This window comes from Vidua macroura, chromosome 7 (genome assembly GCF_024509145.1).
Source record: "Vidua macroura isolate BioBank_ID:100142 chromosome 7, ASM2450914v1, whole genome shotgun sequence".
NCBI lineage: Eukaryota > Metazoa > Chordata > Aves > Passeriformes > Viduidae > Vidua > Vidua macroura.
The window spans coordinates 20,408,315-20,435,722 of record NC_071577.1 but is presented as its reverse complement, the minus strand read 5'-3'; the positions used below and the strand labels follow the sequence as shown (position 1 = coordinate 20,435,722).

At 39.2% G+C, this 27,408-nt stretch overlaps 1 protein-coding gene across 12 annotated transcripts in view; it reads left to right on the top strand.

Moving 5' to 3' along the window:
• Nucleotides 1-27,408, top strand: part of ITGA6 (integrin subunit alpha 6) — a 138,282-nt gene that overhangs the window by 31,844 nt on the left and 79,030 nt on the right. For 8 of the 12 annotated variants that reach the window (XM_053982517.1, XM_053982515.1, XM_053982524.1 and 5 more), the window contains one exon: nt 6,620-6,706. The exons of 3 other annotated variants lie outside the window; for them this stretch is intronic. In XM_053982517.1, coding sequence (XP_053838492.1) covers nt 6,620-6,706 — 87 coding nt within the window. Of the gene's footprint in view, nt 1-6,619; nt 6,707-27,408 lie in introns of those variants that run through there. One more of the 12 variants, XM_053982526.1, reaches the window with a different exon arrangement.

Below are 27,408 nucleotides of genomic sequence, written 5' to 3'. Positions count from 1 at the left end.
GCTGACAGCACTGTATGGTCAAATACTTCTTAGTCTCATTTGGTTAGATTATCTATATTTGCTTTTAAAATATTTTTGATATTTCACACTGGTTTTGATTGTCATCATAAATTTAATTATGTGATATTGTGCTACTTAATAGGCTTTAAAATTCTTGAAACATAAAATTATAGTATTGAGTGGAGGTAAAAATTTGAATAAAGGTATTCTGGATGGAAGCTGCTCTAGGCTGACAAAAGTCATGCTGTGTAATTATTCTAATTTGAAAGAGTAACAGAAAAACAACTAAGCAAAGGGCATTACTGGACAGGGATGGGGAAAGTGTTTTGTTTTTTTTTTTTTTTTTTTTTTTTTAATTAGACCAGCAGAAAAAAGTTTAACTGAAAGAAACACAAAATCCATATGAGACTGGCAAACATGTTTGATATTTTTGATGAGGTACTGAGAAAGGGGCTGTGCACTGCAGTGTTTCTCACTTTGCTCTGATTCCTGTTTTGATTTACAAGTTTGTCTTTTTGTAAGAGACTATCTCTTTATGTGCAGTGGAGAATAGAGTAGAAATGTAATGGTTTTAAAGTTTCTCTAACAGTTGAGCAGGGCCTAGCAAAATTAACCACAAACTATTTAAAATCTGCTTTATCTTTAAAGAATGATATTATTTAACAGTAAAGAACAAATATTTTCAATTAGAAATTTGAAATTGGTATTCATATTAGTGTAAAGTGAAGCTGTGAAAATACCTGTTGTCTTATCTTTGATTTCCTGTTAGAAACAGCAGGAAAAGAATGCTGTTAGAAATAGTTGGAAGAAATATGTTACCTACCTCCACTACTTCACTGATTTAAAGCTAATAGGGAAGACCAAAGCAGATGCAAACTTTCTAGGCTTTCCTACATGCAAAGGCAGAGGTCAATAAACTGGGGCTTTTGAGGTGATACCTTGGGTCACTCTTTAGCAATATTTTTGCATAAACAAATTCTTTAAATTGTCTCTGGCACAAATATACAAATAGGTTTTTGCTAAAATGTTGTTAATATATTTAACAGCACTAATGACAAGATAGAACGACACTAAAGGGCCTGAGACACTGTTTATCCTGCGTATTTGAAATATCAGTTCTTTTCTGAACCTCAGAGAGATTTAGCTTAACATGAGCAACAGGGGGAGAGAGAAGTACAGAAGAGATTCATAGAAGAAGATATAAATAGCAGGAAGCTAAAAACAAACAAAGTAAATCCACCAAGCCTCCACAACAACAGAACACCCCCCCAAATACTGTAATCCAAACAATCCCTCTATGCAAGGATGGAAAAAAACCCAAATCACCCTATGTCATAAACCTGTGTTTCCTCTATTTTAAAGGTATTTTACAAATTAAGTTTCAGATTGTTGTACTTATTTTAACTCTTTTTCACCTGGAAGAAATAAATTTTTGTTGGTATAGCAGTTTGAAGAGACATATTATAAATTGCATTGACAGTATTTTATCTTCTAAGATAATGTATTTTTAGATGAACCTAAGGAACGACGGTCAACCATTTAATTGGCATTGTTTGCAAGGCAGAATACACACACTAAAGGTTACCATGAGGTCTGCAGCTATAATTGCCATTGATCAAAACAGACTTCATTGAATCAGCCCCCTGAGAAATAATGTTGCAAGGTTAAAGGTTACCATTTTTCAAGAAAGATGTCAATAAGGAATGAAGACTGCTTGCAGTTTACAGGCTGTCTTGTCTCTGCTGTGCTTGAAGAAAGACCCTTTAATATGAAAAAAAAACCCTGTGCTCAATACTCATTCCTACAAAAAGCCCACCACCACCACCCTCAAATCCCCCAAACCACAACGAATTTTGGAGGTGAGAAGTGAAGACATTCAAGTGGCTTTTAAAAGTCTTTACTGCTTCATCACATTTTAATGATTTTAAATTTTTTTAAATGTAAAATTCTAAAGAACTGATAGGGAAAAAATGCTGGAAGTGTCGTAGTATTCCTTGATATAGTGGCAGCTAAGATTATTGAAGATGCTAAATTCACAGCTCTATAAATTTGCAAAGAGAGAGGTTGTGGCAGCTTTTATGTCTTTAACAAAGGCTTTATTGCTCAAAAATATGTTTCCTTCCTTTCATGGTGGGTTCACATTTGGTTATGATGAGAAAATTTTAAAGAGCTATTTACTAGGTACTTTCTAGTGCTGAGGTAAATGCTTGATTGATTACTTGAGGCTAGGATACATAAGCAAGAGAAAATACATACTCTGACCAATGTCTTGTGCAGCCTGAGCATAGAAATATGGTTAAAAATGTGTACAGAGGGAGTTACTTCCAGCTTTGAACACAGGGCATTAGGAAAGTGAAATGTTGGAGGTCCTTCGACCTTTGTGTAAAACTGTATCCACAGGCCCAGTGCAAGTGGGATCTCTGAAACTTTTGTTAATGAACTGAAAAACTTTGAAGTGGCTCCTGGACAATTTTGTGGCATAATTTGACTCACATAAAATGGACAAAACTAACTACTGTCTAAAATGAGACTGTGTCTTTTCTTGCTGGGTTTTTATTTGTTTTTATACCTTGGGATGAGTGTGATAGTTAAGTAAAGGTGGAAAACACAGCAAAGAGCAGAGGCACTTCAACACCGTATGTTGAAAACCCTTCCTGCTCCTTCCAAGGAAGGTGCATGATCAGGATGCTGGAGCAGCCAAGTAATTTGTAGGCTCTGGTGTCCCCCTTGCCGTATTCAGTTGCCTGTCCTCCAGCAGACAGGGGTTGTGTAATGCCACCTTGTGAAAAGCACAGGGCCACTGCTGCAGCACCGGGCCTCTTTTCTTCTGCCACTGGTTGGAAATCTACATCTGCCCTTTTGTTGTTGCTGTCACCCTTCCTTTCATGTCACCTCCTTCCATCTCTATGTGGTTTTGTCCACTTTCTGTAGCAGGATAATCTAACACCTAGATAGTGTGGGATAGGAGTTAGCTCTACTGTGACTGGTTCAGTCCTCAGATTAGTGTAACAGCTGCTATCTTGGTGAAGAGCAGATGCTTCACTGCTCCAGAATTAAAAGCACAGCCTCTGTATGGATCTCAAGTGCAGTAGGTGTCAGGCTCAAATTCATGTCACATCACAGCTGAGTGAAGGGCTGCATTCCTGCAGCAAACACGGCAGCAGCACCAAATGAGGCCTGTGAAGGAAAGCACAAGTACTGCAAATATATTTATCTGCAATGTGGGAGAAGTGTGGATCCTTGCACTTTAATCCCTGAAAATGTATATATAAGCCATAGCCAACCTTTCTGTATCTAATTTGATTAGCATCTCAGTGATTGTCAAATTGCTTTCCTTTGCCCCCATCTGATTTTCAAATCAACTGCAGGATTCAGGATGTGATAGGGAAGATCTTAAATGTTCACAATGAGCTCAGCTTTTCAACTTTCAGCAAGCTAGAAACACATATGTAAGACAAAACATGGAAGTCCTACAAATTATCAGTGAATGCCTGTGTTCTCTTTTACAGGAAGTATGCTTTGGCCAACACATCCCTCTCAGTACAAAGTTCCTCAGCAGTCTTGCTGGACAGTTTGAAAGTGATTACCTTGGTAACGCCACTTCCTGCAGCCAAGAAAGCTTCAGGCAGCTTGTCTTAGTATTGCCTTTGTGCTCAGTGCTCCTAACAATTATAGTGTAAGTCCCTAATTATTCTGCTTCACAACTTTCCTCCTCCCCTGCTGGAGCTCTTAAAAGGGTGCAGCAAAGTAATGAATAAAGCAGGGATTTACATCTCTGAAATGTGTTCAAAATAAGGTCTTATTTTGAACAAACAAAAATGCATTATGGAAGGAAAAAGTTTTGATTACCAGCTTCCTGCTGCTACATCTTCCTGTTTTACACTAGTGCACACACACACACAAAAAATTTTTTTTCATTTCCTTTAGATCTCAGGTGGGAATTTGAATATCAAGCCAATTAAGAGTATAATGCTAGAACTACTAGACCCAAAAAGGGTGTGGCTAAGAGGGAGCAAGAGAGAGTCATTGCTTGCTTTTGTTTTTTGAGTTCCTCTCGTGGTCTGGTTTTCAGGTATAGAGCATCCAAAACTGTATGGAAAAGAAACAGTACCTTCTTGATGTTTCTGAAAATTGGCTATTAGTTATTCTGCTGCGTTCTGTTCCAAATACTGCTGTCCTGCCTGTCTTATGACAATGCTTGTCTTGCAGTGAGTCTTACACATATTTGTTTGTTCCAGGCTTGTAAAGTTATGGTTTCAAAAGGAGAGCTATGAGCTGTGCAGAGTTTGTGGTCTTTACCTCAGAGACAGTAGCAGGATGCTCCTAACTCAGTGCTGTCTTGCCCTGCTTCAAGAATTGACATCAGACAGTTTCTTAAGTTAAATTTGAAAATATTGTAGTTGCTTTGCAGTTGAATATGTTGTATTAATAAAAACAAACCCCACACTGAACTAGCTCTTGCAACTGAGGAAAATGCTTCTGTGCAATATAGGCCACGTTTAAATGGTTATAGTAGAATAAAGCTTTGTGTTTTGGAATCTATTGGAGATATTCATTGTGGAGAGGAACCTTTTGTTACCATGGGATTGTACTATTTACATAGGTAGTGCCTAGTATAATGACAAAAATATATTAGTTTTGTTAGAAAAACATCTTGCTTGTCTTTTGTCTTTATATTATTAGGAAGGCAAATGTTTCTGTTAGGGGAACAAAGTTACTATTAAATGCTGCTTTTGTTGTTGATGGAAATTTCACATTCGACAGTGATGTGTCAAGTATGAATGTAAGAGATCTGCTATTCTGTAGTAGCTATCCATGATATATGCCAGTGACAGTGAGGCCAAAATTAATCTGCTGCATGCTGGTCAATATTTACAATTGTTTAGAGAGTTTCAGTGATGGACATTTATATAAATAGTGGTTCATTGTCCCTTAAGTGGATGTCACCTCCTGAGAGACATAATCTCCCAGGGGAAAAAAAACAATAATGGCAACCTATAATCAGTCCACAGACTGAGGGACATTAATTTTCTTTTTGTTTCACTGTGAATACCTATTTTGTGTATTCTGACATACATTTTTTCCCACTTTCCCTAATGTACGATTGCCATTGTCTAGTTCGCGCTGTTTTTTAGCAGAGTATGGGGTAGTTGCATTTCACACATCGAGTCCTTCATACAAAGCAGAAAGATACAGACATATGTACATACATTTTTTGTGTGCACAGTTGCTATTGGAAATTAATAATTCTTTTTTTTTCCCTGTGAAATGAGAAGTCCAACTTTAAAATCAGGACTACACAGTTTAAATGGTAAGATACTAAACATCCCGATGAAATTCAAGAACTTGTATGGACTTGTAAACTGCATTGTGAATTATCCTATTCAGAAAAGGTATGAAAGGGCTGTCAGTATGTTCAGTTCATCCTTAGCTTCTCTGTCTTCTCAGGTCTTCTGCCAAACTCTTGTATAGTGCTGACAAGAGCCGTCTGTGCTCTTTTTCTTCTCTAACCCAGGCATCTGTAAATCACCAGGCTGTTCACTGTTGAAACCTGCTTACGTAGCACAGCAATAGGTGATACATTTTTGTATGTGAGCATTTATTTAAGAAAGAACAATGTTTGATTGACAGTGTCTTATGGTGCACTTCAGGAAATTTATCTTTACTCTGCTTTGCTGGATTTCTGATAGGTTTAACCCTATGCTGGTCAACTAATGTGCTTCATGCAAAAGAAGTAGTAGCTTCACATTTCATAAATGTTTTTGAAAATATGACCAAATAAATGTCTTTGCTCCTCAATATTTTTGTGAGACCAAATCTAATTTTGCTTCTGGCTCTCCTAGTATTTCATTTTTAAAATTAGTCATGCTGAAACTTCTCCAACAAGCTTCCATTTACACAAGTAGATTTTATTTATAGAAGAGTGGAGTTGGTTCTCCTGCAGGAATGACAAATTTCTTCTGTCAGAAACAAACACATAAGCAAAGTAAAAGAAGGAAAAGGTCTATTTTGGCTTTCCTTACTAATTAAAGAATGAAAAGGCAAAATATGGGAGGGGAAGGGAGATCACAGTTTGATTTTCTGTTTGGCTTCAGTTTCTGTTTTTCTGGCTCAATGTTAGGAAATCCTCTTCCTGTGCCCCTAGTGTCATGAAAGAGCAAGGAGAGAAATCATGAGGTCACAGATAACTATGGAAATGGTATTAACTTCAACCAGCAATGAGCAAGTGATTTACAATGCTCAGGAGAGAGACTGACCTGCTAGACCTAAAAAGCAGAGAGAGGGAAGAACTTTTATGGCTGTTTGAAAAAATTGTCCTGTAACCATCCTTTTTCTCTTATGTTGGGAATAGTTCAAGCTTTAGGAGAATGAATTGCCTCCTGACAAGCTTGCCTATCAGTAATGCCAGTAACATCCAGCCCTAAGGCAGGTCATCCTCAGCCTTGTGTTCTTGCCATGCTGGGCTGCAGGCCCTCCTTGCCAGCTTGGGGGCTCAGTATGTGGGCAAGGCTCTCAGGAAGCAGGATGTGGTTGTTATTTGTATCTGCTTGACTTGCCACGTAACACATTATGGATATGTGGGTCACTTCTTTCACTATAGCTTGTTCTTTTCCCTCAGCTTCCAGAACTTTAAGATGCCTGAGGATTTCACAAATACATTGAATGAGGGAAAAATTATTCTGTGGATAGAAGATCTATGTCAAAGGTAGGTGTTCTCTGTGCCAGAGAGGCACAGTTTCTGTACCTTGTCATGCCTGGGTTTCTTTTGAAATTTTACTTACATTTAGTAACTGAAGAGTCCTTAAAAAAAAAAAAAGTAGTTAGCAGTTGTTTCTTTTTGTATACCTGTCTCTGTGTGTGTAATTAGTTTTGTTTAAAGCTACTCAGGAAATTATTATTAAACAAAATTTAAACCAAAGTAAAACATGTTTATGACTTGATTATATACAGAAGCCTCTGGAGCACAGCAGAAAGTGACAGAATAAATAGACAAGAATGAGACTGGATTGATAAATAGCAGTATTTTAAAGAATGGTAGTTTACAATTGTATTTGGTTTGTGTGGCCAGGTTTTGATAGCTGGGGTGGCTTCTATGAGAAGCTGCTAGAAGCTTCCCCCATGTCCGACAGAGCCAACGCCAGCTGGCTCCAGGATGGACCTGCCGCTGGCCATGGCCTCGGCAGTCAGGAATGATAGTAACACCTCCGTGATAACATTTTTAAGAAGGAAAAAAAGTTATTGCACAGATGTAATTGGGGCCAGAGAAGAGCTGAGTGAGGATATGTGAGAAGAACAGCTCTGCAGACACCAGGGTCAGTGGAAAAGGAGGGGCAGGAGGTGCTCCAGGCACCAGAGATGAGATTCCCCTGCAGCCAGTGATGCACACTATGGTGAAGCAGCTGTGCCCCTGCACAGAGATGCAGAGATCCACCGGCAGCTCATAGAAGAGGCCCATGCCAGAGCCAGGTGGATGCTCAAAAAAGGGCTGTGAACCTGTGGGAAAACCCATGCTGGAGCAGGCTTCTCACAAGGACCTGCACACCCATGGAGAGAGGAACCCACACTGATGCTGGTTTCTTGGTAGGATTTGTGACCTTTTGGAGGGCCAACACTGGAGCAGGCTGTTCTTGAAGGCCTGCACTCCATGGAATAGGGACCCACATTGCAGCAGATTTTGGAGAACTGTTGCCTGTGGGATGGACTCACATCAGAGAAGTTCATAGAGAACTGTCTCCCATGGAAGGGATCCCATACTGGAGCATGGGAAGGACTCCTCTCCCTGATCAGTGGCAGAAACAATGTATGATGAACTGACCATAACGCACATTCCTGTCTACCTGTGCTGTGGAAGGGAGGAGGTAGAGCTTAGGAAGGAGAGAGGGATGAGGGACAGTGGTTTTAAAGCTCATTTTACTACTCACTACCCTGCTCTGATTTTGATAGTAATAAATTCCCCAATTCGAGTCTGTTTTTTTCATGATGACATTTGGTGAGTGAGCTCTCTCCAGATCTCATCTCAACCCCTTCATTATATTTTCTCTCCCCTATCCAGTTGCAGAGGGGAGTGATAGAATGGCATTGGTAGGTGCCTGGCATCCAGCTGGGGTCAACCTACTACAACACTTAAGAACTGTGTTGTGCATATAGGACTAGGCTTTTCTGTGGGGCTCATGTGATAGTTATGCTTGGCCATGTGAGGCTGTCAGTATCTTGGTATTGGGAGCACTAGTGCCTCTCAGCAACCTTGTAAGTGGATGATGCACTATCCTGCATGACAGTTGAGGGACAGGAGAATGTAGTTTATTCAAGGTTACTCAGGAAGTCTTCAATTCCTGTGATAAAAGTACTCGAATTAACGTTTTGTTGCAGTGCTGGTAGATTCCTCTAACTGCCAACTCTGAGGCAGAATAGCAAAATAACTCTGTAGGTTTTGATTTTTGGAGAGTGAAATGGTACATTCAGAAAGACTCCTGCAGAGGATGTCTGTTCAAGTTCATAGCAGCAGATAGGTTTAGAGGAGGAATCAGTCTGCAATACACAGCCATAGGACTCTCTGGAGTCAAGTTAAAAGTTTCAGTCCCTGAACGTCTGTTTCCTGAATCCACTCTCAGCTCATCTGCAAGAACTCTTGTTACCACTGCAGCATGAAGGATTGTCCTCTTTGGTGCTGTAGTTGTCATTATCACTTTGCATCTATAGAAAAAGTCTGTGGGTCTTGTTTCAGAAATCTCTCTTGTACAGCAGGTAAAATGAAACCATTTTTAGAACAGTTACAGTTGAAAAAATAATATTAACATGTTTTGGAAACTGGATTAATAACTTACCTTTTCTCTTTATGTTTTTTTTGAACTTCCCATTAACACCAAGAAATTCCCATTGCAACATGTTGATGCATGACTCATCCTAGGATATATCCTCTATTGGGTTGTGGCCCTAGATGAGACAGAGAGGTATCTTATAAATGGCTTTTATTAATAAATTAAATTAACTTGAAGGCAATATTCCTACACTTCACCAGTGAGTTGGGTTTTTTGTTTGTGTTGTTGCTGTTGTTTTTGTTGTTGTTTGTTCTATTTGCCCTCCATCTTTCATACTAAAGGAAATGCCAATGACAAATAATTTCGGGCAATATTCTGTTTCTGGTACTGCTTGAATGTCAATAATATTTCTCTGCAATGCAGCCTCAGGGATTGTCATATCCCCACCCAGTGGCTTGCAAGGAATGCATTGGAAAATGACAAGCTGCAGTGCACTGTGCTCGGAGAGCTAATGAGGTGCTTTGTTCTTGAGCATCAGTATATATTTCATCTACACCTTTCAGGTAGAGGAGTTTTAACTGACATTGTATGCATTTAAAAGGAAGTGAATTTCTGATGCAAGTGTAGGTACTGCACTGATCGTAATGATTTCATTATGTTCTCCAAACTCAGCATCAGGCTGTCCTTAGGGGAAGTAGATGTTTTGAGTGTAGGGTAGGGAATCACCAAAGAAGATTGAGGATGCCCTTCTGAAAGGGGGTCATAAAGATGCTATGACTTGTTAGAAGGAACAAGGGTATGATACATGCTCAGACATGTCTTTATAATCCTTTCCTTGACACTAAGTACCTCTACTGAATGCTAAGGCTGCATTTCTATATTATGAATGTAATGATACAGTAAATGTGTAGGAAATAAAATTTCAGTCTTGTCCTTTTCTGCTTTTGCTACATATTTTTAAAAATGTAATGGAAATAGGGATACATAACCTTCATTTTTAAAAAGGAAAAAAAAAAAAAAAAAAAAAAAAAAAAAAAAAAAAAAAAAAAAGACAATGAGGACTACTGTATAGATAGCCTTTCCTCATTGCCAGTAAGATCATGGAGCAGATTCTCGTGAAAACTGTGCTTGGAAAGGCACATGGAAAATAAGGGGGTGATTGGTGACACATAACATGCCTTCACTAAGGGCAAGTCATGCCTGCCAAATTTGGTGGCCTTCTACACTGGGGTAACAGTGTCCTTGGATAAGGGAAATGAGACTGATGTAATTAATCTTGACTTGTGCAAAACATTTGACATTGTCCTGCAAGACATGCTTGCCTCTAAACTGCAGAGGCATCACTCCATGGATAAGAAATTGGCTGGATGATTGTGCTCAATGAATTGTAGTCAACAGCTCGATGTCCAAGTGGAGTCAGTGATGACTGGTGTTCATTAGGGGTTGGCATTGCAATTTAACAACTATTGGTGACAGTGGGTTTGAGTGCACCCTCAGCAGGTTTGCTGATGACACCAAGCTGTGTGGTGCAGTTGACATGCTGGATAGAAGGGATACCATCCAGAGACTTTGACAGGCTTGAGAGATGGGACTTTGTGAACCTCATGAAATTCAACAAGGCCAAGTGTAAAGTCCTGCACCTGAGTTGGAGCAATCCCAAGCACAAACATGGGCTGGATGAAGAATGGAGTAAGAATAGCCTTAGGGAGAAGTACTTGGGTGTGTCAGTTGACAAGAAGCTCAACATGAGCTGGCAATGTGTGCTTGTAGCCCCAAAATCCAACCATGTCCTGGGCTATGTGAGCAACAGATCAAGGGAGGTGATTCTCTCACTCTGTTCTGCTCTTGAGAGACTCCACCTGGAGTACTGTGGGCAGCTCTGAGGGCCGCAACATATGAAGGACATGGACCTGCTGGGGCAAGTCCAGAGGAAGGCCATGAAGATGATCAGAGGACTAGAGCACCTCTGCTATGAAGACAGACTGGGAGAGTTGGGGTTGTTCAGCCTGGGGAAGAGAAGGCTCTGGGGACACCTTAGAGCTCCTTTCAGTACCCAAAGAGGCCTACAAGAAAGCTGGAGAGGGACTTTCTAGAAGAGCATGTACTGAAAGGATAAGGGGAAATGGCTTCAAACTGAAAGAGGGTAGGTTTAGAGGTAGGAATTAGGAATAAATTCTGTGAGAGCGGTGAGGCACTGGAACTGTTTGCCCAGGGAAGTTGTGACTGCCCCATCCCTGGAGTGTTCAAGGCTAGGTTGGATGGGGCTTTAAGCAACCTGGTGTAGTAGGTGTTCCTACATGGTAAGTGGGGTTGGAACTCAATGATCTTTAAGTTCCCTTCCAACCCAAAAAATGTTTCATGATTGTGCTGCTTGAAAGACTGATATTTTCAGATTGCAACTCTGAGTGGGAATAAATGTGGAAAATACAAATTTTGACTTTTAGAAAAATGCCATGTCTCTTAATACTAGTAAAGTGGACATCAATTAAGTGGTCCGGTTCATGTCTGCCACATGCTCTTCTTGCAGGGAGAGAAGTATATGTAGTGAAATATTTTATCTGAGAATTTTTTGTAACTGTGTGTAGATACAAACTTGCATGTGTTGTTATGCACTTGTACTGCGAGGTCAAGATTTACGAAACAGTGGGGTTTTTATCTATCTTATCTTTATCTTCCTGTGCAGCTCAGCCTATTGGATATTTTTACCTTTGCCAGAATACAAAAGCTGTCTGCAGAGTTCTTGAGCTCTGGAGCAAGGCTGGGTAGGTTATTTTTGACAATGCTTCACAACCCCAAGAAAAATCTCAACAATGTAAAACTTTCTTTGCATGTCTGAGTCAAACTGCAGCTTTGCCTTCCTCCAGATTGATACAAATGACATGGACTTATTTATTTGCACTGTTATATGTTCTCATCACCCCTTCCCTATGGGAGTCACATGGTGGAAATAAAGGTTGCTGCCTTGAAGTACAGGTGCTCTGAAAGAAGAGTTGCGATTTTTGTGTTACAACCATGTAAAATATTTCAGTGTTTCTTTTTAGCCCCTGTGCTGTTCCTTCCTCCTGCTCCTCTGTTGTGCTGCCATATACTGCTCTTTCTTACCAGGAAGCAAATTAAATCCAGTGTTAATAACATGAATAATACTACTGCTTGGATATAGGACAAGTAGGAGATAAGGGATGGAGACTAGGGTGCCTTCAGCCTTCTGGTAAATCTCTGCACTGAATCTGAGTTACGGAATTTGTTAGTTGCTTGGAAAATGTCTCCTGTGTCTGTTTGTTGCTGCCTGCCTTCATTATCAAGATCTGTTTTTAGAAATCAATGTTAGTGTGGTATTTCAAGGTGATCTAGAATCCACATGTAGACTATGATTTTGCTTCAGCTATGCTGCAGACACATTAGTGCAGATTAAATAGAAGAAGATAAAAGGCAAGTTGATGCAATCACATTTTGAGGACAACAGAAGTGAGAGTGATCAAAGGCAAGAACATGGCTGGGTCACTCTGCTGGGGTATTCCTCTCACTCTCTTCACTTGAGCTGCTCTTAGCAGTTTTCCAGGCTCTTTGTAGCAGGAATTGGAAGCATGCCCAAAGAAGGTATTGTGCCATTACACATTAATTTTTATTTACTACTCGACAGCTAAGAACCAAAGAGCAGACCTTGTACTTTAATATGTGGCTGACTTAGCACACACCTCTATAAGGTCCTCTCATCAGCAGGAGTTAGACTTCAGCTACTCCTGAGGTCTGAGATATTAAATGCCTCTTTGGTACATGACAGATCTTTTGAAGCCTTTGAAGCTACTAAAGGCAAAAGCACCATCAAACTTCCAAATTGTAGGGTTTGTATAATGACCCATTAGAGAAAATAAGAAAGTTAGGGAGTAACAGGGAAATGTCTGAGATCTACAACTGCTCCTTCTTGAACAAATGCTGTTATATGGCAGAACCTCAGTTTTCTTCCCTGCCAAGGATGGGGTAACTACCTTAATCTATAGAATGCTTTAGGGCTGACAGCTAAAGGAGACTTTGGAAATATTTGGATTAATTTCTATTTATCATGGTGCTACTATTATGGCTACCACTGCTATAATCTGATGTAGATTCATTTATATAATGAAATAATTCTCTTTTCAGTACAGATTTGAATTGCAGCTTAAATCTGTTGTGACAATGTAGAAACTTGTGACGTGCTATATTACAAACCTGTTGCTGTCCTGGGTTTTTATGAGAATTGCTTAGTGAAGTGATGCACTCTAAATTTGAATAGCTGATCTGTTTGGGTTTTTTGAGAAGCACTGAAAACTTGGATGTACACAGGTGTCAATATTTTTTAACAGCTATAAAATAAGTCTACTTGATGTATACCTATAGTCAAGACCACAGACCATTCAGCAGGTATGGAAGAGACACTGGTAAATCACTTGAGGGATGAAATGCCAAATATTACAACTTAGAAGAGGCTCAAGACAGAACTTGGGGCTAAAAAGGAACTTGTTGTTTACTCAGCTCTTTCCTTACAGAAACTGTAGAAGCCAGTAGTTTTTACAAGAAGGAAAGGATTGATGGTCAAAGGTGAAATGACACAGGGAAAAGGTGAAGTGCTGCTTGATATATGGTAGCCACCCAGAACACACTGAGCACCAAGGGGTGCTAAGGTATCATGCTTCTGGCATTAGCCATGGAAAAGGGTAGCTAGTCTGTTTTTTGAGCCAGACATCTACAGTTTTTTTAAAAGATGACCCACCATACTGTCATTTTGCTCTGTCCAGGGAGAGTTTGCTTCAGAATTGGTTTGAATAAAGACTCTAATGCCCAGAGAGAAAAAAAATCACCTCTCTTTTCATCTGAGATGCAGTAGATTGGTTTTGTGACAGTTTGAAATTTTTTTTAAATGTTGGTTTTCATTATTACTCTGCCTACCTATTTTGTATGGTGTTTGGAAGTGTTAATAAATCATAGCAGCATCGTAATTTCAGATGGGTTTGGTGAGGCATCAAGCATGTTAGTGCTTGTGAACTGCTGCTTGTGCTCCAGCCAGCCACAGGATCACTGCAGTCTTGCATAGGAATAAATAGGTTTACCTTCCCCTATCTTACATATCTGCTGAGTGGGTCAATCTGACTTCTTTCTTTCCCTGGCTTCCTTCCTTCCTTCCAGCTTTTACTCTGCTGTGCCTTTAAAATGCACTAGAGAGGGTATAATACAAGTTTTACAGAACAAAAGGAGAAGAGGTGAAATGACTTGACCATCTTCTGGAAAGAAGTAAAGCAAGAGACAGAAAACAAATTCATTAATTCCCACATAGAGTCAGCACAATCCCCACTGTGACACCTCCTTTGAAAAAAGTTTCAGCACTTTGTGCTTTCTTCCGCACTGCTTGACTTCAGTGTTTTCCTGTAGTAACCAGAGAGGTTTGAGATACCTAGATCCTTTAAGCTTTAGCTGCCTTTTTTTCTTTGTTTAGCTACAATTTAAATACCAGCCAAACTGTGTCAGAGTTGTTATTTACCATGACTACTTAAGACTACCTTCATCTGCTTTCTTGCAGGCTAAGAGAGGTGCTGGAGAGCAAAGTCTAGTAACGCAGTTTCCTTTTCAGGGTAGATTTCGTTCCTGCTCTTAACCTGTTCACCTCCTCAATTAGCTGTATCTGTGAAGCCACGTTTCCCGTTTAAGATTAAAGACTTCAGAGGTTACTTCTGTTACACTGGATGATAATAAAAAGCTTTCATTGCACAGGTTACCAAAGGTGTTTTCAGCAAATGTGCAAATATCTCTTTGCAAAAGAAGCTCAAAATGGACAGAAGTGATAGGGGAGAAGGAGATTTCCATCTGTAGATGGCTTCCACACCAGGGATTGGTCAATGATTTTGTGGAAGAATTACTTGAAGGTGGCAGATAGTACTTTTTTTTTTTTTTTTCCTCCTCAACAATGTCTAGAAAATAAGCTGTATAAATTCCCTGAAAGTAGGACCAGATTAGATTTGCCAAATTCAGAACTTTGGTCTTTATGCACACTTGTTCCACAGTTCTGGATATTTTGAATATGAGTGCCTGACATCCCTAACTCAAATGAAATGCTGCAACTAACAATCAGAGCATGCAGCAGTCAAGAAACTAACAGGCTGAAGTGCAGCTGTCGTAACCTCAGAGCCTGTCACTTTGAACAGAAAATAGGCACCTAAAGCTAGAAATTGCCTGATCAACCTAGCATCTGTGCTGATGCACACGTGTGTCTCTAAATGTTGTGGTGCAGCATTTTCTAGCCACTTTTTTGGCAATTTCTAATAATCTGAACTTGTGAAAGAATTTTTATATTTGGATGTTAGCTACACAGTGGAGTGATATAGTTTGGGTTTGGATTTTTAAAAAATAATTTTTGGCTCGGTTAAATGCTGTCTTCTACTTCAGACTCTATGTGTAGGAATTAGTGTACCTTTTTAATGCATAAAATGGCTTAATAGTTAAATGTTTTCCTTCCATGTAAATCAAGTACTTTACTTGTCTTTTTTAGTGATTATTGTTCAGAGGGCAGAAGAAAAAGGGGATAATGAAATCTCCATTTTATGTTTAGCTAGTTATCCAAAACACTTTGCTTTGTCTAAAAGCTTCATGCTTTTCAGTAGCAAGATCCCTCAATCATAATTGATCTTTAGACATGATTTCCAAGAATTGCTTTACAGGCAACTCTTGATAGTAATTAAGAAATTTCTCCCTCAATTTTAACTGATATTTATAATCTGGAAAAAAAAATTGACAGTTGAAGAGCTCTTTTTCACTTCTACAGTATAAATGTGACATAACTCATTCTTTCAGTGTTTATGGTGCGGGTTTTTTGTTTGGCTTGGGTCTTTTTAATCCTTTGCTAAAGTAAAGCAGAAGCAGTATAAACAAGGTTTCTAGGTAATGCAGTGAAGTTCAGTGTTTTACTGCAGTGATTAAGATAGAGTGTTCTATCATGTCTGACTGTATCGTGCATTGATTTCCTTTCATTCCCAGATGTGAATTCTTACCATACCCTTTGCCTCTTCCACCCTCTCCAATTATGTCAGCTAAAGTAAAGTTTCTAGAATCAACCATATTGTTTCATGATTGTTCTAAAGAAAAATCAGAGTCTCCCTTCCTACATGTTTGGGGCACCTCAAATAAATAGCAGGTCAAATTACTGATCTATTAGCTCTTTGTCTGCCATGGTATGCACAGTTAGTCATGAAATATTCATGCAATTCAGAAGAAAGCTTGGGGGAGGGAGGTGTGGGGGGGAAGGCAACTCCTGAAATAAAACCACAGTATCGTAAGGTCAATCAGCTTGCTGCTTTTAGATTCAAGTGCAGGTCAAACCTTTCATCCTAGAAACTTTGCCCAAGAATTATTTACTTTCAGCTGTTGAGCTTGTTAAATGATTACCTAAGTCTATAGTGTGCTTTTTTTTTCTTCACAGGAAGGCTTTTATAAATGACTTTTTTTCCCTAAAGGATTACATTTTTACAGTACATGGTTCTCTATATATAAGCTTTTCACAGAAGTCCTAATCCGACTTCAAATGAAATCCATTGGTAACTCCTGTTGACTTCAGTCAGAACAGCAGTGTGCCTGTCTTCATGCATTTAAAAAAAGTTCATTCAGCAATAGAAAGCACAATCAATGACACATAGTTATAAGATTACTGGGTTTAAAAGAATATGAAGTTGCATATGCACATAAATCCCAAACAAGATGTACAGTAGTTGGGCTTCCTATCCCATCTTCTCACTTAGTCTTGGAGAGTAAGTAAATGCGTAATAAAAGAGGAGGTAATGTAAATTTTGAATATAAAAGAAAAAAAAAAAACCTGTGATATATCTATGGAAAACCTATGCTAATATTTTGTTCATTATTATAATATCACAGTACCCTCTTCTATGTACTAGTGACACTCTTTCTGTTCTTGTGCTTTCTCATTAGTGTGAAAAATTTGTAAGTCATGGCTTCAGTTTGAGGGTGATTTTTCCTCTTTAAATACATGAATGTGTTAGGGAAGATGAGAAGAATCCAGCTTGTAGTCTGAAGCAAAAGGTGACAAGGTTGACTCCAAGGCTGGTTGAAGGAAATTAATCCTACAGATTCAGGCTGATGCTTGTAGAAGCTCATGTCTTTTTCCGTTATGCCAGATGAACAAAGGGTTGCCTGTCATTTTTATTTCAGCACCTCATTTATTTTGATTTAATCTGGTTAAAAGTTTTGGAAACCTTGCAAATTACCACCTGAGGCTCTGATTTTATATGTATTTGTTTATAAAATATTTATACATTATGTAAATATTTATATAAAGATTTAAATATATGTCTTGATTTTGTATTTATATTATGTTGTGATGCACAATGCAGTGACTTGTTGCCACTTAGAGGTGTTTAAACATCTGGATTTTTGACACAGTTCAAGACAGAAATTACCTTCTTATTCACGTTGGAGACTCAGACTAACCAGAAACACTGATTGGGGTTACATAAAATTGTGGAGTCATAGAGTATTGGCTAGAAAGAACATTTAGTCCAATATTCCTCTCAAGGCAGAATAATCCTTGGGCCTGCCGTAGTTTTGTCTAAGTGTAGTCTGAAAACCTCCAAGGATGACAATTTAACCTATTCCAGGTTCTCCAGATGGCTTCTTGCTGGAGTTATTTTCCCCCAAATACCAGCCTGAATCTCCCAAGCCTCAATTTCCAGTTGCAGTTTGTTTTCCCATGTTACACTATTGGTTACTAATTTAAGAGGTTAACTCCATAACTGCCCTTGAAATAGCTGCTAGAACCTCCTATTGTCTCTAGATAAGCCTAGACGAAACACATTGGAAAGAACAAAATAGTCTGTAGGCAAATTTTACTGTAGTAGAAAATATATTCTGTGGCACATGCCACATATACCCATCACCAGTGGCTGCTGAAGCAGATGAATCATAGTAGAATAGAAGCATGATCCATAGCGCATGAAATTTCCACTGGCTGCCAGCCAACGTTTTTCTTGAACAATTTAATGCTCCACCCTGTAGCAGGATACCCTGCCCAGCAGCAGGATCAGGAAGTGAGACATGGTTTTGTTTTTTGAAAAAGAGCATTCACTGGCATGAAAAGAAAACTTGTCTAAATTCAACTAACTTTGTGCATCCTCCAGCGGAACTGACACATTCCCATAACCTGTTCATTTTTAGTTAATGGTATGTGCAGCCCTTCAGTCTCACTCCTAGTTAAAGATAGAGGAATCATGGGGAAATGGAGTCTGGTGTTGGATCTACCTACCTAGTTTCTTATTTCTGAAGAATCTTATTAAACACCTTCACATTACCCATTTGCAGATAGCACCTATGTTATTGTTGCTGTGATGTTTATGGCAAAGTAGAAAGTAGTTCAGTAAAGTCACCAAAACTCTGCTTTAAAAAGATTTGCCACATAACATGTCACGTCACCAGACCAGTGTAATTTTTTTGTCCTACTGAAAATCCCAAAGAGGTAAAAGCAGTGAAAATTTAGATATTCTGAAGTGTTAAATTTATCTCAAAATACTGCACTGTATTAAAACGCTGAAATGAAAAAAATTGCATTATGTCTTTCTCTTAGAAAACTGATGCTGGTGAAAGAAATGTTTTCTGGGTTATTTAGATACTGCTTTTTTCATGTAACAGAGTTGTTCCTTTCTTGTACCATTGTGTTGCCTGTGCTTTGCAGTAAAGCATGCATGATATTGTATTATGCAATTTAGATTTTTAATAGGAAATGTAGTTTTTGTTGTGAGGATATGGAAAAAAACATGGTACACTTTAAAAATATTATTTTGTTTGTGGTTATACAAACGATTTCCTTCTAGAAGAAGCAGGCTTAGGAGATTGTAAAAGAGTATATCTGAGTTGACTCATAAACTAAGGTGCCGTTGACTTTAAAAGTGCTGTGCATGCTATTTCTTCACAGTCATCTGCTGTGATAATGAAATAAAGATGAGATGCTATGCAGCCCATTGAGGTCAAAAAGTCCATTGCTGTTCTCAGTTGCACATGATATTGGATAATGGCTGCATCAATCCCTGCCGTTGGGGAGGTTGTGGGGAGACCTGCGTGACAGTCCCTGTGGGAACCTGCAAGGCTCAACTCACTGCTGAGTGGGACACTGTCCCTGGATGCTGCTGCTGGCACACTGAGTCCCAGGCCCTTGTGTGGACTGTCTCACAGAGCTGGATAGATCCTGCTTGTGAAAGATTGCAGATCAAAACACGAATTCTGCGGTTATGTCACAGAGTGAACTCTAAAACAAGGATTGTTTTGTGTATTGTCTCAGAAGCATATCCTGCAAAACTAAGATGAAATGCTGCCTTCTTTGCGGTGCTAGCTTTTATTCCACCTGTGTAGAAGGCCATCTCCACTTGTAAGTTCTGTTTAAATCATTTGGAGATACGCTGCTATGGGATGCAGACTCTTGACTCCTGTCAGAGGCACTAGGAGAATTGCTGGTGCACAGGCATAGAAAATTTCTGCCTTATTGTCATAAATAAATAGAAACCCACCACGTATTGTCAGGGATTTGTGTGTTAATCATGACATTTCTCAGATGAATTTGGTCCATGGCGACATATCTACAAAGAAGTATTAAACCTACAAATGAAGACAAGGAGCAACTGTGGAGCACAGTTAATTAATGATTGTAATGATTCTTTTCATTTGTGGTTGGGATCTGGAAAGGTCGTGCTGGTAGAAAATTTATGAAATACTTCTATACTTCCCTTCCTTGTCTTAGATGATTTTTCTCTGTTAAGAGGTGAGAATAGTAGAATATTAAACTTGGGAATATAGGTCTATATTCAATGCTTGATGTTATTACAGAATATTGAGAAATTGTTCTTTAATGTTTCAATGGTCAAGTCTAAAATCAAAACTCTGCACTAGAGATGAGAGATATTACTTACTTTTCCAGCTTTTCTATTAATTTGAAGATTTCTGATACTGCTGAGGTCTTTGCAGTTTTGCCATCTGTAAAGTAAGAATAATGATAGTGGTTACCTTGGCAAGGTATTTTGACAATAATGAACATAAAGAGTTATTGAGAGCTGGGTTTTAATTTTCAGATAAATATTACATTCAAATTATTTTTATTTTGTGCCGAATTAATACATTATATTTGTAAATTTTGCAACTTTTCTTTTTCTTCTGATGGAATAATTTTCATTTACAGTTTTCAAAAGGCATTTCATTTTAGTAATTAGAATACTCTTTTGCTTTTGTTTTCTTTTTTTAATTTGCCTCTGGTGGATTCTAGTCAGTACATGTTTTCCTGTACTTATTCTTTCCTTTAAGGAATAACAATGGAGACAGCAGGTGTGGTGATTAATTCTGGTGATTGATTGACTAGTTAAGTGCTGATGTCTCTAGGAGGAGTTAAGGCCATTTTTATAAAATTGAAAATGAAAGAAAATTATAAGGGGTGGATTTTTTTAGTGATTGAGACAGCTTTTGCTTTGTATTGTTAGAAAATGAATTTCCTGCACAGTAGCAATTAGATTTCTTGAATTATATTATCATTCTATTCAGTTTAATATTATAGTTGTCACTTACATAATGAGCCTTCTGTATGGAGCTTTGATACACCAAGCCTTGCTATTGCACACAGGGAACATGAAAGAAATAAGTATCTACGTCTAGATTTCCCTGCTTGCCCCATAGTCTGCACAGCAAGTTTTCAGATCCAAATAATGGAACTGGCATGATTTCTAAATGGTAAAAGATGTCCTTACTGCTGACTACCAGGGAGCAACACCAACTCTCTGTTGGCATGTTCTTGTTTTTGCTGCTTTGTCTCTAGTTAGAAATTCCCACATCCACACTGACTCATACTGGGAAATATCCATAGTTTTATGCTTTTATTTGCTCAGATATGTTTGTGTTTTAGTGTTAATTTTTTAACTTATAGTGTAGACAAAATATGAATTGATTTCTTTAGCATGAAGATATATGGTTACAATATGAAAAATGGGCCATGAGACAGGCTATTAAAAGGTAAATGAGAGAGGAGGTTTAGCAAGTATCTAGTTAGTGCTATGCTACCTGTGCCTTTAACTACCTTTCCTTTAGGGGAAGCCTCAGATTTGTTGCAGTTGGGAGTTTTTTTTAGCCTCAGCCATGTCACGCCATTGAAGGGAAATAAGTCAGTTCCAAATTGGTGCAGGCAGATAGCCCAATTTCATCTCAAAGCCGGATGGAGCTGTGTGCTGTGATACACATGAATTTCCAGGATGGCTGGAATCAGGGAACTGAAACTACATTAGCAGGATTAAAAACCTTTTGTAAAGAGTTTTTGTGGAACAAAGCATGTTCAGTGCAGATGAATAATGCTAGTGCCACTTGGAAAATTATGAAGAACAAACCTGTAGATAGGACCAACCCAAGTCCGGTACCATTCATAAATTGTAGATGAGTATACCAGCTGGCAGTAAAATGATCCCTTGTTCCATCCTCCAAACATAAAAAAAAAGTAAAAAAAAAAAAAAGTTCCCAAATGTCAAAGCAAATTTAGTAGTAAATTTGCAATGTAGTAGTTTGACAGAAAAGTTCTTTGATAAAGGAAGTGAAAATTATGTACCCTGTGTAAATTACACTATAATGCTCTCAGCAAGGTATGTGTATCCCCAGTCAGGAGCACTAAGAGAGATGTGCATTTGTGTATTTATACTTACTTCTAACCATCCTTTAACTTGAAATATTACTATTTCTGTCCACTTTAGTGGAACAGTGACATATTTTAGGACATGCATGTTTAAGATTTAAATTGTTTCTGATCTTCTTCCTACAAAATAAACAAACCAGTCTCCTTGGTTTGGGGTTTTTTTGGCCATTATGCCATGCTTGCTCAAGGTAATCAGCAATAGCAGTGTCTGAAATGGGTTCCTGACAATAGCTCACTTCCCAGCCAGCTCCAATTTAGGCAGGTCTTTGGTAGGTTTCCTGTTATGACAGTGCCTGGTTATTTCCTTTTTGTGCTTATTAGGACTTGCATGCTTCATGAAATTATGCTCTTTAGAGACTCCAAAATGCATACCAGTTTCTCTCTGGTATTGTTTTGGATGATCCACAGAGTTTCTCTTTGGTTTGTTTCCAAATGAAATTGTGCCAATTTTGCATGTCTGCAGTTTTGCAGACCCGCCTGCCTCACGGAGCGCCAAAAAAACTGGTGTGTCTCCCTGCTGCAACAGGGGCACTGTAGGAAAATGGCAACGTGGAGACCTGGCAAATGTCTGAGGGTCTCTCTTCCCTGTTTGTGTGGTGGGAAGTTGGAGGAACACTCCCTGAAGTGGCTGTGCATGGCCACTGGCATGTGCTCTTGCAGGCACATGGTCTTTCACCAGGGGACACCTTTTCTCCAGTCAGGGGTCCAGTAGTGCTTTGCAGAGTGCCCTCCAGAAGCTTACCTTGGTTGGTTTATTCCTCATGCACCAGATGGCTGGTGCTCAGAGATAAAGATGAAGGATGGGTTCAGCTGCAGCATGAGGGATTTCAGGAAATCAGGCACTTAGTTTGAGGTTTTGTGTTGTGGTGTGTTTTCTTTTTTATTGTTTTCAATAGTTGGTTTTGTACCCCCCCCTCCCCTGAGGCATTGGTTCAGTCCCTGCTGTCAGTCCTCCCTCATACCTACCCCTTGTTCCAGGGGATTCCTTGTCATGTATGTATCCCTTGCTGCCCCATTGGTTTAGTTAGACTGTTCCCTTCCCCAGGAACTCCCTATTGGTTAGAACATTGTAATCCCTGCCTTATGTTCCTCCCCTGCCACTCTGCTATTGGTTCCTAGTCCCAAGCTCCATCCTAAATCCTGTCCCTTAAAACCTACTGCCCTGTTTGTGTCTTGGTCTTTGCCTCTGCTGTATATTCGGGTTATAGGCGCTATTTGTTTTGCCTTTTTGGCATAATAAATGATCCTCGGATAAGCAAGCAAGGCCCATCTCGTCTTTTCTACGTTGATCGCTCGGTGACTGCTTAGGAGGTTCAGGGTCCCGGGGGAGCTGTCGCACCTCTTCTGTTGCTCCCACCCAGCACACAGCTGCGTGCTGCTGCTGCGCCGCAGCAGTTTTGCTTGGGCATTAAAAATAATGGTGTTTGTGCTTGAGGAAATAGGCTTGTTGGCTTCAAAGGCATCTACTTAGTCCCATTATCTGCAAAATGATTTCTGTGTTTGTATGAAGAGCACGTGACATCTTGGAATGTTGCAGTATTTTTAATAGAGAGTGGGACATTGTATAAATAAAAGGAGTAGTTGAAAAGTCCACGATGTACCTGCCAAATCAAATCAGATTTTTTTTTCAATCATTGTCTAAGAATTATTGGTAGATGTGCTAATGCCTGATGGAGGGACGCTGTCCTCATGGATGTGAGTAGTAGTGACCACAAATGGAAACAAGAGCAAAATGTCCTTCCATAAGTGTGGTGCAGAAATTATTTTCAAATCAAAAGGCCATTTTGTTAAATCAACTAGTCTGGATGTAATGTTCCACAGTAACTTTTTGTTTAGCAGCAGATTCTTTTTATGCTAAAATCATTGTTTCGTTCATGGCTCTTAGCCTTATATGAATAAACCCTTTCCATTTCATCTACTTGCCTTGCAGCAAAATCACTTCATTTTAGACTTTTAAATAAACGTCAGCTAAGAGGAGTGTTTAATTAAATAATAAGGACCTCTGTTGCTCAGTTGTTAAAGATCAAGCTCCATTTGGCTGCAAAAACTTTACAGACATTGCTTAGCAAAACATACTTTATTTTTATAAAGGCATCTGGTATTTCTGGACACAACATTCTCTGCTAAATCTGGCTGCCAGTTTTTTTACTGGTATTTTTTATTGTCTTTTAAGACTTGCTGAGCTACTGCCTAACCTTGATTTATGTCACTAATGAAAACCAGTGGTTTGGAGCAATGTATAATCAGTCACTTTTTCATACATACCATGACTAGCCATTATCTATCTTAACTTACTTCCATCGTAGATTTCTGAAGCAGTAAATCTCCTGAATGGTCTCTTTTTGAGCAGGTGTTGCCTTTGCAATTTTATCCTTGTCAACAGTAATTTTTTACAGTTCTTTCTGTAGGTAACAATAGAGAGCATGTTTCTCCTGTTCAGAGTTTTGTATATGTATGTCCATGGAAGGAAAAAGGACACGTTTCAATTTTTAGATGTTTTGTAGTTCTGCTGTTCTGCTTTAGTTTACTGCAAACAAGGAGTGGTCTTGTAAATTCAGTACCCTGCATGCAAGGAGCAATGAAAACAAAAAGATAAAAACCAATTATTCTGTAGAATGGTGCTAAATGATAGATCTTTTCAGGCTGAAGCATAGTTCTTTTGGTAATAAGACTGCAGTCTCTTTTCCTTTGATCTTCATAAAAAAAATAAGAACTCGATGAATCAGTGTTGCATAAATGAAATTATGTGGTAGAAAGTAACATTAAGCAAATTGTATTTAGTTGGGATTTTTTAACATGCTTGTAAAAATTAGACTGTAGCTCAGGTTCTTGGTAATTATTTTAGAAGTTTGTACCATTCATATCTGGAAAATACAGAAGTCTTGCAAGATTTGTGTGTCTCTTTAGTTGCCTATACATAAAGCACTGTGAATTCCTGGCATTTAGAGTGGGTGACTCAGGATTTCAAATCACAAGATTAGCATAAAAACCTGTACATTTAAGAGGCTTTTTTTTTGGTCACAGCCCTCATAAAGCACTTCTTGAGAGATGTGTGCCAGACTGGAGCATTGCTGGGTCTGTCTTATTCCTAGACTTCCCAAGACTGTTCTTGCTTGTTTTCCTATGTTTGATAAGTGACATTTCAAAATAACTTTTTGAATCCTGTGTTGTTTCATCACTGCTTAAAGGGGTGGATCTTCATGGTCTGGCTGCATGTTTCATGACCGCTGAACACCTTCCCCCTAGGTTCTTGCCTCCTTGTGCCCTTCACCTCTCAGAAGTTGTGCTTTACCGTGCAGCTCTCTGGGGACACATAGCATGGAGCCTGAAATATTTGCAAAGTCTTTTGTCTGTAGTTATTACAAGAAACCATGACAGATAGGAGTATTCTCATGCAATTCTCTATTTCAGTATCCTCAGCACTCTTGAGCTTTCTCAGGGCTAAGGTCAGTCTGCTGTTATGACTTGCCTCTTGTTTTTTTTCCCTGTGGTTGCAATCTGAGTCATGAAGCAAGCCTGTGGACCTTACCTATTTTCTGATCCGAACTTCCTTAAAATTAGCCTATGAGACTACTAGACTAAACTTTATGCATTCCTAGTGCTGTCTGATACCAACTGGAGAAAGTTCTATTAAGTATCACTATATCAGTATATGTTATTGGTTTCAAAAGCACACTTTAAAATGAGCTTAAAAATAAAAATAAACCCATGGGAAATAAAAGGCATTAAGAGCAATTTTAATGACCTTCGTAAAGACTTTGCTTTCTTTTGTGTAATTCACTTTTCTTTCTTAGAATTTGGTAAGTCCCTGGATTTGTTCTTGGGGATTTTGTTCAGTTTGGTTTTGTTGTTGGTTTTTGTTTGTTTGTTTGTTTTAATTAGGTGAAAACTGCCTGCAAAATATATTATTGTTTGCTGAAGTATTTTATCTTGAGAATACTTTAAAAGTCATAATTAGCAGGTTGCCAGGGACAATCAATCAAGGACAATCAAGGACAAAAACGCCAACCAACCAGCCTTTTCTGATTAAGAACTTTATCTACGGTTCAGCTTTCTCTTTTCCAGCTCAGATAACTCACTCCTCAGCTGAGTCATCCTCCAGCACAGCTCATTACCAAGCCACAACTCGCATATACCCATAAATCACTCCACCAGCTGCTTTTTGGTTTAGCAGGGCGAGGGCTTGCTTTAGATACAAATTTTCAATTTCTTTCCCTGAGGTTGCATTTTGCAAGTGTTTTGTTGCTTGAAATCTCAATCATGTTACAAGTCTATGTTAATGTTTACATGAACATCAAAAAGTTGGTGATTTTTCATTGCTGAAGCTGGAAACCAAGCCAAGTGGGAAGTTAGTAATATTTTTTCTCACTCTCATATTTAAATGCAGGAATAAAGGCATGGGTGGGAAGAGGCAAACAAAACCCAGAAATGATCATCCTGGATCTGATCCTCTAGGGAGTAGAGGTGCTTTGTCAGTTTTACTGAAAATGTAGTGTCATTAATTGTTATTGTAGGAGAAAGTTCAGATTTCATTAACTGCTGGACTAGGACAATACAATGCTTCTGTTAAGGCTTCTTTGCTCTGCTCCTCTAATGCTGTTAGTAAACTCTAAGTGAAATGAATAGGGCTAATGCCTTTATTAATGTTCAGCTCTTTATTAAAAAGATCAGCTGGGCAGGGGGCTCGACGCAGAGCTCGCCCCCGCAGTCGTAGCTTTTCCAGGCAGCCAGAAGGAAGGCGGCGTGCAGAGTCGGTCACTGGAATCCCGAGCAGCAGCTGTCCTTTCTCCTTTCCTTGTGGCACACCGGTGGCCCGAGGATGAGGAGGCGTGGTGTGCAGAGTCTGTTGCTGAAGTCCAGAACAACAGCTGTCCCCGCCCCTTCCTTGGTGGCAGCACCAGGGCTCTCTGTCTCTCTATCACCCTACTTCTCAGAGCCTAATCTAGTCTGTTCCTTCTTAGGTGATGGCGACAGTTAAAAGTCAATCAGGGGATGTGTTTCCCTCTTCCTCAGCTAGGGCATTTGCCTGGATTTCTCTACTGTGTTCAGTTTCTGATTTATATTCTTTTTTCCCTCCTAAAAATACTCCCATGATCCTAAGGGGTTTCTATTTGCATGTTAGTCTCAGAGTGGCAGCGTGGAGGGGTGGGGGGCCGGTTGTTCCCAGGTAGTTTAAAGAAAACAAACAGAGCAATTAGCTAATTAGCATTTCAATATCGGTCTTTTAGTGTTGCCATGGGAACTAGGAAAGCCCTGACCACGTTTCTGGGGAATACCTGGAAACTGTTCATAACAAATCCCTCCTCTATTTCTTTGATCGGGCTTAAGCCCGCATCAACTTACAGTCTTTGGCTTTTGAGGGCTAACTTCTTTTGACATTTGTATGCTTTCACTCAGGCCTGAGGGTAATTCTATTGTTCTTTAGGAACCAAGTTGTAACTCCTTTTGCTAAAGGACACTTAGTCTTATTAAACAATTACCAAGTACTTAAACCTTTTCTATGGTACTTTAACTCAGAAACAGTTCTTAACACCTTACTGTATATCAGTCTCTAGCAAGTCTTCCTTAAAGTTAATTTTAGGTCCTCTGGTTTCTTAATTACTGTCCATGCACAAGAGGAGGCAGGTGGCACTGTTGGGTCTGGTCCGGCGTCCGGGGGTGGCACTGGTCCTTTGACTCTGGTGACGTGGGTCCAGCCTTTTTCTTGGGTCCGCACTGCAGTGTGTGTGGTGAGTAGTACCTGGAAAGGTCCCTCGAATTTGGGGGTTAATGGAGTAGTAGTGTTCCAGGACTTTATCAACACCCAATCCCCAGGACTGATGTTGTGCGCATTGGTGTCTAGAGGGGAAGTTTGGGGAAGATACCCCTTCTTTCGGAGGCCTTCTAGGGATTTTCCTATGACCTCTAAATATTTCTGGGTTGCTGCCTCCCCTTCCAGATAATCTGCTGTACTGAAAGGGGTGA